This window comes from Stegodyphus dumicola, chromosome 5 (assembly GCF_044657685.1).
Source record: "Stegodyphus dumicola isolate Sdum_Otavi_A_Nest chromosome 5, ASM4465768v1".
In the NCBI taxonomy this organism is placed as follows: domain Eukaryota; kingdom Metazoa; phylum Arthropoda; class Arachnida; order Araneae; family Eresidae; genus Stegodyphus; species Stegodyphus dumicola.
In genome coordinates this window covers 52903844-52921082 of record NC_140772.1, presented here as the reverse complement: position 1 = coordinate 52921082, position 17239 = coordinate 52903844, and the positions used below count along the sequence as shown (strand labels likewise).

Here is a 17239-nt window from a genome sequence, read left to right as displayed (position 1 = left end):
TACATAAAGCCGTGCTTCCTCCATTCTTCCTTTATTTATTTATTTATTTATTTTTTATTTTATTTTATTTTATTATCACGTACTTTAAAACAATATAACTACAGTTTCATAGGTCTGAAAGATTATAAAATTATAAAAAAAGGGGAATTATACTGATGCATATGTTTTAATAAAGTTGCAGTTGGTCATCTTCGTTGCAGTTAGTATAAAAAAATAACGGTTGCGAGGTATTTGGTGTCTCCTTTTATCTCCCCTTCGTAATGTATCTGGAAGACGTGTAATTGGGAGGTCCAGAGTATGAATACCGTGAGGGCAATGGGTATTTTTCATGTTATTGCATCGATATAAGCGATTGATTCTACAAGTTACTTATAAAGTTACACTTAGTCTAATACTGGAACTTTAGTCATTTAACCTTACTAGACAGGTAGCGAGTTACCGCTATGTCTGAAACAACGTAACAAGACTCACAAAGGTTTTGAACAACCTGAGCTAAAATTTTAACAAAACAGGGCACGGCTCGTGCTGCAGGTAACCACTGCCTGTGGAAAGGCAAATTAAATAAAAACAGTCAGATCAATTTAAACGTTCATCGGTATTCTGGCTACACATCCTAAGCTTAAATAATTTAATCGAGAGTAAGTTTAAAACATCGGCTGCGGAAAAAAAGCAATGCCGAGATTATTAAGTTTAGCTAGAGCTGACAGAAATCTAACCAGGCTACGAGAACGCTAGGAAAACTTTCTCTCTAAATTTGAAAAGCCTTTAGCTTAAATATACTATAAGCTAATTTTGTATTTTGGTGAGGAATACGGAAAGTAGAAGTTACAGTAAAGATCAAAATCGTAAATACCAGTAGTTTAACATAACTTTTCACGGTTTTTCACGAAGATATATGCTATGTATTCAAATGAATTAAAAAAAAAAAAATATTTAATGAGTAAGAAAATATTTCTTTTCTCATTTTATTTCTTTTCGATATCTCTACAGGAAGTTCGATTCGGATTCACTTCTGGCGAATAGACAGTTTGCATCAACGCTCAAATAGTTTTCCTCGGATATAGCGTTAATACTAGCGACGTTCTCTGTGAAGGCATCACTGTTTTTAAGCAGAGAGCCCTAGCGGTCTTTTCGGTAACTTATTAAATAAACAATGGGTATATTTAATATATAACGCAACCTTCCCAAATAAAAATTTGTTGCCCATAAAATAATTTAACTGGGTTCCAGAAGAAAATGTAGGGAAAATGATTGAATAAGCAATTTTTGATCGTGTAATATGAATGTAGATTTTCGTGAATGCTTTTCATAGTAAAATTCTTGTTGGACGAATTTGTAGCAAGTACAAAAAAGACTAGCTAAAAGAGGATAGTTTACCAGGAATAAAATTACTTTCTATGTGAGGTAATCAGGGAAGTACTATTATTGCGAAGGAAAAAAAAATCACGAGCGATCACGGAGTTAAATTCGCGAAACGCTCGCAATTATAGGATGTATGCTCGTAATTTCGCGGCTGAAATTTTGCACTCCCGAAAAAAAAATCCGTGCGGAAACGAAGCAATCCGCAAATAACTAACAGGTAATTGAACAGAAAGTTTACTTTTTTGACTGAAATTTATGAGCCAATTAAATTATGAAAAGTACTTAATGCAAATGTATTAGATTAATATTATTCTTTAAGTGAAAAGTGCTTTTATACATTATACTGTCTCGCAAATGAAGTGATCGCATTAGACAAGTGAAGAAGAAACTACTCCAGTCTCAACTCGAGATTTTTCTTTATTCGAACTGAATAAGTTGTAGAGATATTAGATTATTTTTGATGCGGGAGAAAAGAAGCAATGCCCTCGCCGGGGCTCGAACCTGGACTTCTCGAATACGCATCGAGTGTGCTAACCTACACCACAAAGGCACTCAGAAAGGAGGAAGCAAATACCTGAAATATTCCCTCTTTTAAAGGGCGACTGGAATTAGGGGACCCATTCGCCAAATCCTACAGGTAAAGAAACATCATCCACCACTTTTTTTAGTTCGGGCACCACTAGAGATATTAGGTTATTTTTGATGCGGGCTCTCGCCAGGCCTCGAACCTCTCGAATACGCGCCGAGTGTACTGACCGTTACACCACGAAGGCATGCAGAAAGTAGGAACAAAATACTTTTCAAAGTAACCACTTATATAGACTTGATGAACGAAACATTCCAGACTTGAAAGGTTCTAGAAAATGGAAAACATTCTCCAATAAATGGAACATAAAGAAAATAAATTGACAGACAGGAAAGTTAAACAAAATCAACTTTTAGGCAACTTGCATTTCTTAGTTTTCGAAGTCAGAACTTTCGGTCTCCGAATCCGACGTCTTACCCACTGAGCTAAGATGTGCTCGGTCCAAAGGAACAAATTTCGCTAAAATATTAGGATTTCCGGAGCAGGAAATACGAAAAATTAATTGTGCTCTTAACGGAATTTTGAACCTTGTATATTCTAGTATAGCTGGAAATGCTAACCACTGACACTACGAGAATACGCAGGAAGGAATGCGATAATTCTTAATTCTCTTTCACTTAAACGACACTGAGGGCAGTCATGAGATGCAATCGACTAAATGTATGTGAGAAACATTGTCATCCACCACTTTTTAATTCAGACGTCGTTGCGGAGATTATTAGGACTTTTCAGTGCAGGAAATACGAAAAACAATTATGCTGATTCGAAGCATGAAACTTCATGAAAACCATGAAACTGCAAACTAAAAGCATTATGATCCTTTCATTTTATCACTGATTTTTCCCTGTTCATTTTATCAAATACAATTTTCACTTTAAAAATTGTTCCAAACAAATAAGTGCGCCCACCAGCGGCCGAGCGGTAAAATCGCTGAACACTGGTAGTTCGGTCCGAGGTTCAAATCCCGCGAACGGGCTGGCTGCATGGACGTTTCCGTGGTTTTGACCATGTGTAACGTGTATACGAGCCAGTTTCCCTTAGAAAATCCTTCACGAAGGCATCCCTTCCCTTAGCCAGGTAGCCCTAGTGTGCTTTGCCGTATTCTCAATACACACATCCAAATAAGTGCTTGACGCAATCAACCGATGGCCATATAAAACGAAGACTGGGATATCATTGCGGACTGGTTTTACTAATTACACTTTTTATTAAGAATAAATTGATTCCTAACGTATTTAATATTTTTCTTCCCTCAAAATTATTTAGTTCTTCTCATAACTTGTTGGAAGAAACACTTTTATAAAAACCTTTATAAGTGGTGTAAGGATTCTAAGTTTTACTAACGTTTATTTTATTTTAAAACTGTACTATCACTTCTTATTTTCTACTTCCGGCCAGAATTAAATGCTTTAACTTGTTTATGCAAATTGTCTTGCTAACTCCCAAGTACTTAAGTTGTGGCTTTTTGCCAAGCGGGAGAGAGATGGAGTTTTAGGAAGCAAACCGCTTGCCACTGCAGTTTTATGAGTTTTCACTCGGTTGCTGGTTGCCTTTAAGGCCAGAGGTTTAGCCCTCTTGATATTTGCAAACGTATTGTAGTTTCAGCAGCTCGGCGTGCTACATACGTACCTTTTTTAAATAAAGGCCAGTCTTAGTGCTAAGCATTTGTATACTAATTCAAAGTTAGCTTTTAGTTAGAGTTTTAGTTAGTAGTTTTATGTTCTTACGTTCAGACCACAAGTGGTTGGTCTCTGTATTCCGAAGCTCGGAAGTGCCTGTAAAGTATTGAAAATAAAGGGTTTCGTATACCCTTCCTGCTTGTGTCGTCTGTTATACACAAGCTCCCTGTTCTTATTCAGGGCATTCCATGTTTCCAAAGCAAATCAAGAGAAACACAAGTCCTGACAGTGGTACCACTTTATAAGTGTTTACAAAAACTTAAAAGTAAATAATAAAAGTATTTCATTAAAGCTGTTAAAAGTAGAACTTTAAATAAGAGAAAACATACCTTTGATATGTAATAAAGAAGTTGCCTCTCTATTTACCGGAAAAAGATAATCGGGTCGGGATGTAAAAAGGAAGCAAAAAGAAATTGCAGGACTGATAAAATAATGATAAAAAGCAATGCTTGTTCAATGAAAAACTGCCAAAGGCTTGTAACGGAACTATTTTTTTTCCCACCGTTATCTTCGATAAGAAAACTTTTCGCTTCTTAAAATTAACTCTTCTGAATGTCCTTTATAGAGCTGGCAGTTTCAGGAATAAGCATAAACGTCATTTGATGAAAGAGCTAAACATGCATCTTGTTCTATGCATGTTAAATATAGTTTTGCTATATTTGTGGACAGCCTCTGAAGCATTCTCTGATGAATGTCTGAAAGAGCCTCCATGTTATTGTATAGGAAAGCATGGAATTAAAATATATTGCAAAAATGTAACGAATTTGGAATCTATTGTACCTGTTATAACTAAATATCCAAAAATTTACAGGTTAGTCATATCGCAGTCTAATATTACTAGTATGCCCGGAAAAGTTTTTAGTGGACGCAGTATTGCTGTTCTAGCTATCAGCAGTCCTTTGGAGAGCATACCGGATGATGCGTTATTTGGAATCAAGAATTTAAAGATTGTGAATTTTAATGGTACTACCTTCACTGGAATTCCAGAAGGTTTAATAATACCGTCACTCACAACCTTGCAGTTGGTTCATGGAGCCTTAACGAGTCTTGAAGAACAAATGAAGAACATGACAGAAATAGAAACTATTCTTCTATATAACAATGTTATAACTGAAATTTCAAAAGATGCTTTTCTTGAGACAACGTCCTTACAATATCTGGACTTGTCTCACAATAAGCTTCAGCATTTAGATCCAGAAACTTTCGACTCTTTGGGTCATCTAAGAAGCATTGATTTGAGTAATAACCAGCTGTTTAACGTGGACGAGTGCTTCAAGTCAATAAATCCACAGGTAAGTGATTTCTATTCTGACATTAGAAATCAACATTGTTTTAGAATAATCTGACCAAGAATGCGGATGATTAGCTGATATCTTAATAAGGATAATTCATTAATGATGTCATCGTATATGTACAACAATATTTCATTTAGGACCTCTCTGAATGGCATAAAATTGCATGTTTAAATTTTATGTTTCGTGACATTGATCTAAACGGGGAATATATATGTAAATAAAGGCTGGTGCACAATTTCATTTTGAAACGAGTAGTTACATTCAAAGTCGCATTAAGGGTCAAGCAGGTGAAAGGGCGACTAGGAAGGGTGTCAAATTAGCTTTTAAGTTTGAAGCGTATCGAGAAACACTGATTTAAAATAACACTTTTAAATCAATAAAAGAAGCTTATATTCTTGAACACTTGAACCACTACCGTACATTCATTAGATCAGTAAAGCAAATGAGATAAAAAAAAACTTAACTAATTATTAGTATTTTAATACTTAAAATGAAGCATAAAAATTCTTATCACGTATTTTATATAATTTTCCACTGATTATTGCCCCTTTATATTCCTACAAATTTCAAAATTTTGTATAACATCAAATCATAAATCATTGTAAATTTGACGGTAACCGCCTTGTTATCATCTGCTTATGAAGTATTTATTTATTATATATAAGCACGTTAACGATATCTCATTAATATAATTTTTGAGTGGCAAAATATTTAATTCCAATTTATTGTTGTTCAAAATAGAATATTATTTAAATTTATGCATTAGAACACAAGATTCTATCGAATTTCTCGGAAGAAATATGTGCTGTAATTTAAAACTTCTTTATATGAGAATCTTTAATGTGTAATGGTTCTTTACTAAACACTTTGTGGAGCCTAAGTTTCAAAGGTAGATAAGTAGCAGCAGAAAATTCAGGAAACATTCAACACAATGGACGAAATAAAAAAAAAAAAGAAAAGGTTTATAGAATATGTTATACATAATGCTTAGGAAGCTTAGAAACCTTTTCTCCCGTAAAGGCACGACACAATTTTATTGTTACCCGCAGAAGTAAAATGGATGTCAAGTGGGCGAAGTTTAAGATGATTCTTGCTATTAAAAGACGAAATTATAACATTTTTAACCAAACAAAATTCTGACCTTGCTTTTTTTTTTTTTTTTTTTCAAAATGACTTATGGCTATCAAAGCTATGCTGTTTATCAGATATTTCTGAGAAACTAAGCAAAATGAACTTGCCTTTTTCAAGGAAAAAAAATAGACATATATTTAATTGGAATAATAAAATTCAAAGTTTAATTAAAAAGATCAACACTTGGAAGAATAAGGTAGAAAATGATCCGTTCGAAATGTTCTCAAATATCGACAATTTTTTTAAATTGAAAAAAAAAAAAAAAATAATTGTAAAACTTTAATTGCTCAAATTATTATATTTAAGTAAGAGTTTTAAGTAAGACCTATAAAACTGAAACTCCTTTTTTCCATAAAAAATTTCAAAACTGAATTAAAAGTTAAAGGATGTATATTAATAACAAAGCATTCCTATATACCATTTTGGAGGTATGTCGTCTTGAAAAGATTTATAAGGATAATCGATTGTTCATTATACACCTCGAAATATTATGCAGGAAATTCGTTCTGATGTTATGCGAAAAAATGACCAATATTCATTGGTCTTTCTTGGATTTTATCGCTATGGCATTGGTTATCGTTTCTTTGAGGTAAGGGCCAGTTATTCATTATTTTAAAACTTTTATTAAAATTTGAATTAGCAGGCCAGCTTGCATCCGAATAATTTAATCCAGTACTCTATTAACTTGATAAAACAAGAATTCTTTCACATTCTTTCATATAGTTCTTAGAATTTAAGTATTGACAGCCGTTTGTACAAACAGCAAGTACAAACAGCTGCCAATATCAAAGAATTCCAGAAACTCCGAAGCCATTGAATACTAATTGTTTCATCCGCAAATTAATTCCGTGGAATGCGTTGTTTACCTTGAAAATTTTGTGGTATTCTCTACCTGTAATATGCGTATACGGTAATTTTCCTGATATCAGTTCTTGTAAGATAGGCCCTTTTCAAAAATATTTTTTTAACAGTTCAAACTAGACGAAATCACTCAGGTAACCAAACTGAATTCTGAACTAGGTGCAAAATTAAAGAACGTGATCTGAGACAATTTTGTCTTAGTCTGACATGAAAAAAGTTGAACTGAAAAGGAATCAACATTTTAACTTAATAACAACAGGATCCTTCCTAACAGGATCAGCACAATTAAATTAGCGAAGGAAAAAAAATAAAGTGCATCATTTCGTGAAAATTTACTTTATAGTTCCCCCCCCCCAAAAAAAAATAAAAAAATAAAAAAAAAATATGGATCGACAAAGTGTGGAATTTAGATTGCGGTAAAGCATGTGAGGACTATCAGCCAAAGGGGTAGCGAAGACTTCCTGTAGAGTCTTTTTGAGGGAAATGTGACTTGCATTCAGGTTACATATGGAAAAAACCATGAAATCTGTCATTAGCTGAGACGTGAATCCGAATCGAACTACTAGTGCTGTGTGATTTTCCCGCTTGGTTACTGGTGGGTCGAATTAAAACAAAGAAAGACACTAAAATGATTTTTATTCCTTTAAAGTTATAAATAAATTTGGTAGTACTTTTAAAAGTCTTTCAAAAATAAAATGAGTATACTTTATATTAATTTTTCTTATTTTTTTTAAATTTCAGACGATAAATTTATATGGCAACAACTTAAAAAACATTGACAATGCATTTCCTATTAAAATGTGGACTTTAGATTCGTTGAATCTAGGGAAAAATCCTCAGTTAAAACTTAATCTTTCTGCTCTTGGGGATTCTCTGAAGAATCTGAAAAAACTGTATCTTTCAGAAATCAAATTCGATAATTTGGATCCTCATCTAATGGACAGCTTCCCAAAACTTAAGGCTATATATCTGAACAAAAATAATTTAATGAGCCTACCAGCGAATTTTTTTAAAAACTCGCATTATCTGGAAACCGTTGAACTAAATGATAACATTCTGAGTTCAATGGATGGACTATTTCCAAATGATAAAGAGGAGTATTCTTTCAAGAACATTAGTTTGAGTGGTAATAATTTCAGTTCCATTGCTTTGGAAGCTTCCCTTGAATCGGTACAGAATTTGGATCTTAGTAGGAATGAAATATCCTTCATTGAGAGTGATGCTTTCAAGAACTTGACTTCAGTTACGCATCTTAATTTATCAGGAAATGCTCTGAATGCAATAGAAGAAGGATGCTTTTCTAAACAGCACAAACTCGAAGTTTTGGATTTGTCATTTAGTAGCTTAACAGCACTAAATGGAACCATTCAACATTTAACGCATCTTGCGAATCTCACTATCGCATCTTCGTATTTGGAATCCATTAAAGAAGGTGAACTAATTGCACTGCAAAAGATAAAATTCATTAATTTGAAAAATAATAACTTATATTCGGTATATGGAGCATTCCGGAATCTCACTAGTATAAAAAATTTGGATGTTTCGATGAACAATTTGACAACTCTGACAAAGGATTCTTTTCCCAATTTCAAAAGGAAAAAAGTCAACCTTTGGATGGCAGGTAAGATGAATGTTCTTTAATGATAAATATGTTGCGTGAAATTAGCTTCTTTTAATGACTTTCTTTTACTCTTTTCTAAACTAAAAACTAATTTTGTGTAAAAACACTGTCAGTTTTAAAATTGGTAAATGAGAAGTAAAACTAATGAACACTACGCATATTAAAGCAATTAAAAAAGAAATCAATTAACATTATTTAATTTAATATAATTAACTAGTGGAATCTGTTATTGCTAAATGTTAAAGTTGCAAAAATAAGAAATCACGATGAATTTGTTTTCATTTGGCATTTTGAGTATGTCATAAGAATTTATATTTTTACATTATAAGTAATTGAAAGTCATTTAATCTTTTCTTTAAATACAATACTGAAAATTTCAAAAATACATAGCACTGAGAAGTTATTATATACTACAACAATTGAGTTGTGATATGATCATTTGCAGTATTTTACAGTTTTTTTAATATGCAACTAAAAAACGCCTGTCTAAACTACTTTATCTTTCAAAAGGTGAAAAAAGTTATTCCTGTTATCGCTTGTCATTTGCTAAAATATATGTATTCAACGGAGACATACAGCGGCTCCCAAAAGTGTTTGTACACTTATGATTTTCATTGAAATAGGGCTCTATCCATTAATTAAAAATAAACTTTCTGAATGAGATTTTAATAATGAGATCTATAATCTATTCGTAACAAAATTACATGAAATATGCTTAAAATATATCGAAAATTTATTTTTAAAAAAATAATAATAAAAAATGACAAACATTTTATCTCACAAAAGTCTTCGTACACTTCAAAAAAATCTTGACATATTAGTGAATATTTTCATTTTTCGTTAAATTAATATTTAGTAGGATATCCTTTAGCATTCACAACAGCTTTTAAACGCCTGGGAATAGATTTTACTAGTTTTTTTGTAATTTCTGTATTAATGTTCATCCATTTTTCCGTCATGACTTTTTGTTTTGATGTTGTGTTTTTGTACTTTAACCTAAAGTTCTTTCCAAATGTATTCTGTGGAGTTTAAATCTGGCGACTGAAGTAGTGTTTCAAAACCTGTGGACAATTATAGAGACACCACAGGCGAACGTTGAGAGCCATATGTTTAGGATCGTTATCATAATTAAAAATAAAGTTGTTTCCAATACCCAAATTTTGGGCTGATAATTTTAAATTGTGTCTTAAAATATTTAAACAAAGAGAATGATTCATTATGCCATCAATAAATACCAAATTACCTAGTCCTGATGCTGCCATGCACAAGAACACCTCCACCACCATGCTTAACTGTTCCAACTAAGTTCTTAGAATGAAGTTCCTCATTTTTTCTTCGCCATATAGTTATTCGACCATCGAAACCAAAAATGTTAAATTTGCTTTCGTCAGCAAATAGGACATTGTTTCAGTACGTTTCGGATATATTTATCATTGATTTTGCGAATGAAAACCTAAGCTTTCTGTTTTTCTCACTAACAAAACATTTTATACGGGCAGAACGCCCATGTAATCCAGCTTCTCTGAGAACTCGTCGAACAGTTTCAGGTGAAATTGAAGTAGAAAACTTTTCATTAAATTCTGCAGAAACTTATACAGCACTTAAACGTGTGTTTTTCACAAATTCTCTCATCACGTTTAGTTAACTTTCTTGGACGATCTTTTCTTACCTTGTTTTCAATCCAATTTTCTTCTTTAAAGCGTTTTATCACATATTGCACTGTAGACTAGGATAAATTAACTAATTTAGCGATATTTCGAGTTGATTTGCCACTACTATGGTGAAAAATTATCAATTTTCGAATGCTGTTTGTAATTTCTTTAAGACCGCGACCCCTTTTTCAATAATAAATAGAATATTCTGAAGTAAACAATAAAAAATTAAAAGCAAACGATTTTTTAAATGCCACCACAAGGCAAAAATTAAAAAAAGCGGCAAACGATAATTTTAATTTCGATTTTATCCAAAAATATTTCAGTGTACGAAGACTTTTGTGAGATAAAATGTTTGTCATTTTTGATTATTAATTTCTTAAAAATAAAGTTTCGCTATATTTTAAAAATATTTCATGTAATTTTGTTACGAATAGATCTTATTACTTTTCAATCCTAATTTATAATATTAGAAGATTTTATGCAAAATGTCTAATTTGAGCTAATAAAAATACTTTTCGAATGGCACCAATCGTATTATGTTTTGTTCGAAATAAAATGAAAAAGGCCTTTTCCTACAGGAACAATAAGAATAACTAGCTCGACTCATATGGAAATAATCTGCATAAAAAAATATCCAGCCTTTATGTTTAGCACACTACAGAAATGTTATGTTCGTAGAGTCATTAGGATTTTTGAAGTAAGAAACATGAAAAATGAGCAATGCCTCGCCGGAACTCGAACCTGGACCTCTCGAATACGCGCCGTGTGTGCTACCGTTACACCACGTAGTCATGCAGAAAAGAGAAAGAAAATACCTTATATGTTTCTACTTCATTTATCACTATTTTAATATTATAATTATATCCTGACTGATAACTACAGTTAGCTAGTTTATTCTAGAAAAATATTTTTTGTACACAATGGAAAAGTTTTTTTTATTGAAAGTTGATTTTCTTATAAATTCTTTGAGGAAATTTTTTAACAGATTTTGATCTAGTTGATCCGTTTATTTGTTATTTATTTACTTTCCAACTAGTATCAATGTGAAATTATCGATCCTAAATTTTTCAATAAAAATCCTAATGGAATTTAAACATCTAGTTTTAGATACTAATAAAATTTACCTTCTTATTCCTTATTCTATGAGAAGTAGGATAGGTACTATTTTCGTGCGTTAAAATGGCACCGTCATACTTGAGGTGAAAATAAAAACGTAGAATATAATTCAAGTCAAAAATCTAAAATAACTAGTGCTGGATAGCACGTAAGTTAGGCCTAACAGGTTGACTCACAAAAACCTAAGAGGCGTGACAATAATCCGAATGGCCAAGAGGTTGACTAGCGTAACAGTGAAGCAACAACGAAACGTGCCCTGGCTAGCAAAAACACACTCTGAATAAACTCAGAGATTCACCCGTTTAAATACGCACTTTAAATTTACATCCTGGCGACAGAATGTGAGAAGGAAGTTGAGAAGTTCAGTAAAGGTATCAAACTTAAAATAAATTTGTTATGCAAAATAAGGGAAACCTTACAAGAAGGTTCTTGCTCTTGTTTTTGAAGTTTAAACGTTATAATGACAGAAAAAATCCTGGTAAAGGCTAGGAATTTATGTGATTTTTCAAATGCTTTAATATACATCTTAGTCGTAAATAGTTTTAACATAATTTACTGCGGTTTCTTCAAATTGCTTACACTATGTATGCTATTTGTTTCAATATTCTTTTCTTAATGATAATTTTTATACAGTTTATTTTATAAATGTTAATATTAGTAGCTTTAGTTCTGATAGTTAACTCAATATACAAAATCCACGGTATGTTAATAGTCAATACAATTAGCATAATCAATAAATATAACTTTAAGTCAAGGCAAAATTCAGGCTTAGATTGAAGTTGGTTTTAAAGACAATTTCTACGCATTTCGAGAGAGACAGATACGGAGTTCATTTTCTTCCTGAAGTGAAAATATTCTTCTGCGTAGTCCAGAAATGCATCATTTAAATGTCGACAAAGAGTAAATTATGGATTCCATCAATACACTTTCCCTCTTTCAATTCACATTTGAAATTGAATTCCGAAAATGGCTTTCTTTTGACCTTCTTCTAGCATACCAGTAAGTTAGAAACCTTTTTCTATTCGCTTTCCTCCTCATGCCAAATCTTGTCACTAAATTAAATACGTTTTACGTATTTCCCATCGTCAAGGTCTGCTTTCCTTAGGCAAAGAGCTTTCGAGTGCTTTGACGTATTCTAGTAAAACATCCTAACGTTAAAGTTTGTTTTCCACAATCTCCTCTTATTTAGCATCTTAATTATCCACGGGCTGTTGCTAGTGGCTCAGATAATTTTTATTTTTTACTATTGATAAAATCGTTCTTCTTCTTACCACTATAAAGATTCCAATAAGATAAGTCTCAGGTCAACATTGCCATCTTGTTTCCCCCCTTTTTTTTTATTTAAAACGGTTCCCATAACTCAATATATCAAGTTATTTTCCATCCAAATAATAAAATTCATCTCTCATTTCTTAAAATCATATTTCAGATTTTAGTTTTTGGAAAGTTCGCAACACTCCTTGTGAATGTTATTTAACATACATCGACTAAACCAAGAAAGCGAACTTTGAATAAAACTTTTTAAGGAAAGTAGAAATAAATAAGTATTGCACAGTTAATAATTGTTAATCTCTTAATAATTCTTTTAAGTTTCATTCTCCTAAAATTATCTGAAAGATATCTGCAGTAGGTGAATTAGATCCCAGTCGCGAAAATTTGTCAACTTTAACTCATGATTGCCTTTTTCATAATTTGAGGGTTTTTTTTTTTTTTTCAATTTCTAGTTAGCTCAACACATGACGATATAATTGTTTAACCCTATTTTTTATTTACTTTGATCTTTAAATGACGTATTTCCGTACACCACCGCAGAATATTTTTACTACTTGCCAAAGACTATATATATACATTAAAATTTTTTGTAAACAGGAGAAGTGAAAAATGAGCAGCGCCTTCGCTGGGAATCGAACCACAGACCTCTGGAATACGCGCCCAGCGTGCAGACCACTACACTACGAAGACATGCTAAGAAGGTGGGAGAAATACTTTATAACTGACTGTACACCTGCCTTCCCTGAAAGGCATAGTTTTCTTTTAAATCTAACGTCAGTCTCAGTTCAGTGTTTGCCTTTGTTTTTTCGTTCTTTAAAAATGATTTTATAACATTTTCCTACAACTTGTTTAATTTTGTTTAAAGATGATTCATATATTATTTTACCATTCAGATAATCCATGGGCTTGTGACTGTCGTATTTCCTGGATTTTAGAGTGGATCAGCAAGAAAGACTCCTTCTTGAAAGATGATCCTGTTTGTCAATCGCCTCCTTCTCTCAATGGTACAAAAATCCGCTCTTTAAAACTCACTGATGTAGAATCATGGAACGAAAACTGTCCGGAAATATGTGACTGTTTATGCACTGCAGAAGGCGAAAATATCACCATCAGTGTCAACTGTTCTGGAAGGGGTTTAAATCAAATACCGGAGATGCCATCCAACACTGGTATTATAAACTTGAGTCATAACCAAATTAACACATTTGATGGTTTGAGTTCCACAGAATACGAAGATTTGAAAAAAGTAGACTTGGAATACAACAGCTTGAAAGAAATAAAACTTGTTCTTCCTTCTGGAATGAAAGAACTCAGATTAGCTAGCAATGAACTTGGAAGGTTTCCCATCGATGAATGGAACAGTACATCTTTAAGTTTAATAACACTATCCAATAATTCATGGATCTGCGACTGTGATACTTGGGGTTTCAGGAACTGGTTGATATCCCACAACAGTTCAGTAAGTAAATTATTTTTAAGTATTAAATGAGCTCACTATAAACTAACTGTTCTTATGAATTAAATAAACTAATAAAGTAACTATTATTATATATTTGAAAATCGATTTTCTAAAATTTATTGAGATCCCAGATGTAGTTGGCCTCTTTATAGAAACTAAACATAAATGTGTTTATTTCAGGTCCTTCAATTAGATATTTGTGCATAAAATACATATAGACATTTCTTGTTGCTTCACAATCCAAAAAAGTTACGGTCAGTTCAATATTCTTTGCGTGTGTCCAACATACATATGTACAAGTCAAGACAATGTAATTTTCGGAGTGTGCTTTTAAAAATGTTTCGATTAGTAGTGGATAATGCCGTTTTCAGAGTACATAAATTTTACATATATATATTCTGCTTTAGATTATTTTCATTTCTGGAAGTAAGCCTAGAACTTATTTCCCAAAATACTGTTGAGCATTTGTCTCACATTCTGTTGGGTACAACAATTAAAAAACCTTAATCTACTTAGCAAATTCAAAAACCTTAATCTACTTAGAAGGGAGAACATAAAATCTAGAATAATTAAAAGTTTTCATTTTAGAATAAAGATGGCAAATAAACAGTACTCGGTAATTGTCAATTTGGTTCCTAAAGAGAGCAATGTGAAGATGTGTGTGAGGCGCTAATAGCTCAGAAATCATTCTCACGTTCAGTTCTATTCAAATTAGTCTAGCTATTTATCGATAAATTTTGAAATTTTCTAATATTGGTATCACACTTAATCGTTTTTTAGATTATCTCGAGCCCTCATGCTTTGTTAATATTAATGTAATATTAATTTTCTTTGTAAAAACAAAGAATACATTGATAGTGTTCTTTGTTTTTAGAAAGAAAATTAAAATTATTAAAAATGCTTGAAAATGAGTGAGTTATTTTGCATATTAACTACATTATTTGTAGGGTTTATATTTATTTTAACTAACATTTATTTTAAGTTTAAACTATCTTTCCTGTCAATCCTTACTTTCCCCTGGAACTGCCAATGCCAGAATATGTAAATTTGAGTAGAACGCGCAAGCATTCAAATTATCAGCGGAAGTAGTATGATTTAAATAGAAGGAAACAAGTTCGGTGAGAGAGAGTTATTCTTACTTAGCGAGCGCGGAGGTAGTTATAGAGATTTGAAAAACCCCGCGTTGCGGCCTATGTGCTTGGCGGGAAGTAGTTGCAATTGTTCCAGTGAGCTTCAAGTCTGCTGAATTAGCAGCCGTATTGTAAAACGCGGTGAGTTAGTTATTTGAGAGAGCCTCGTAGTTTGAATATTGTCTTTAATTTCTTTTCAGGTTTTTAATTTTATTTTGACTGCCGAGTTGGCACCGTTTGTAAGCGTCAAGAGAACGCAATTGTAAATTAGTACGTTGAATAAAAAGGGACTTAAACCCTTTATAAGACTCTGTGGTTTATACAAGCTTTCACAGTCACCTCTTGGTTGCGTGCTAGTTAGAGGCGCGCAACGTTATATATTATTTATATTATTTCAATGTTATTTTATCATTTATCAGAAAGGAAATTTTTAATTTTTTTTTATTTCAAAACTGTACATTATTCTAGCCGTCATTTCTCCGAATACACAACGTTATAATCAAATATTACTTTAAAAATCGTCGTATCATGATTTAATAATGAATGAACTATACATTTAAAAATATATAGATCTAGTTAACGTATATTAACATGTATGTGTATGTATATATGTAGAATTTTCGATGCGCTGTTAGTTAAAATGATACATAAACCAGTAACTTCCAGACGTGGCCTTTTCCAAACACAACTTGATTCTATGATAATTCACATCAACTCGCTTTTGGTAGATAAAACATTTTATGCGATCATTGTTAAATACAATAATTTTTATGTACACTGGTTTCTAAAGTCATGACGCAAGGATTTTTAGCAAGGCTAAGCAGCGCAGTGTTGTAGAGGAGAAGATGACATAATTACTTGCGTGCGGTATATGCAGAAAGTACTCTAAGCTATGATTGATTAATTTTAGGTTGTTATGACCCATGGAAAGATCTCGAATTTGGGCGAACATATGAATTTAGAAGGGAGAACATAAAATCTAGAATAATTAATTTTGAGATCGCCAATCATTTCTTAAAGCGGCAATCGTATTTTGTTATATCATACATATCCCCCCCCCCTCAAAAGAAAGATTGGGTGAGCATGGTGGAAGAAAAAATATTAGGATCCGTCATCTAATCTGTATCGCGCACTTATTGATGAAATCTGAACCTAACATCTGGATATATTTCAGTCGTGTGATCTGAAATGGAAGTCGGTATAAAAGGTTAACTGCGTCGCAGCTCCCTCTTTTCTTTCTTTCCTTCTGCTTCTAGAAGCTTATGTCACTTTGCCGCTAGCCACACAGAGTTTAATTTTCTAATTTTCTTCGATTGTTTAGAAAAGGTAAGCTCTGTAAAATTATGGGGTGCATAGCGCACCCATAGTGATGATGTGCATTACCATGGAATAAAATTATGTGTGAATTTTACCGCCAAGTCATCTTTCTAATGTCATCTTACTAACTACGTGGTTACTCTTCAAAGCCAATCCGTTACAACTTTCCATTAAGTCATTACAATAATGCCGCAGTCATGTTACAGTAATAGCACAGTCTTATTACATATATATGTGTGTGTACTTTTTTATTTTTAATGGGTAGACACCTTGCACATTGTACTATATAGGGTGCACATATACCTCTTTGCCTCAGGTTAAAAATATGTAGACATGGCTCTGATCCCAATAATTACTATATATACATCAAATTTAAACCCTTATTAATTCATTCATGCCGAAATGTAGTCTTGGCTCCAGCAGTTTTAGCTTCCTAGGCAACCAATATGGTTGACGTCCACAAAGAAATGAGAATGTTAATATTTCAAACTATATTTATAGTTATTTAGTTAATTAAAAGTAATATAATTTTTTATTTTTGCAGCTTGTTATAATTTATTAATAAATCTTTGTGCTTATCGTAAAATTCAGGAATCGATAAAAGCATAAAATTGTAACTCTTGAAATTTTTTATTTATAAACGTGTAAAGAAATTCAACTTCTCTTGACTTCTCTTGACTAAAGCAAAGTTTTTTCTTTATCAACTTCAGCTTAGAAAAACTCCTCTAAGTTGCAGCTACTGATACCAAAATTAC

At 32.3% G+C, this 17239-nt stretch overlaps 1 protein-coding gene across 1 annotated transcript in view; it reads left to right on the top strand.

Annotated features, from left to right (window-relative positions):
- Window positions 1-4172: 4172 nt before the first annotated feature.
- The window catches only part of LOC118201258 (uncharacterized), a 48498-nt gene continuing 35431 nt past the window's right edge, over window positions 4173-17239 (top strand). Inside the window, exons 1-3 of the mRNA XM_035373322.2 lie at window positions 4173-4919; window positions 7656-8535; window positions 13472-14037. Of these exons, the coding sequence (XP_035229213.2) occupies window positions 4230-4919; window positions 7656-8535; window positions 13472-14037 (2136 nt within the window). The 5' untranslated portion in view covers window positions 4173-4229. The remainder of the gene's footprint in view (window positions 4920-7655; window positions 8536-13471; window positions 14038-17239) is intronic.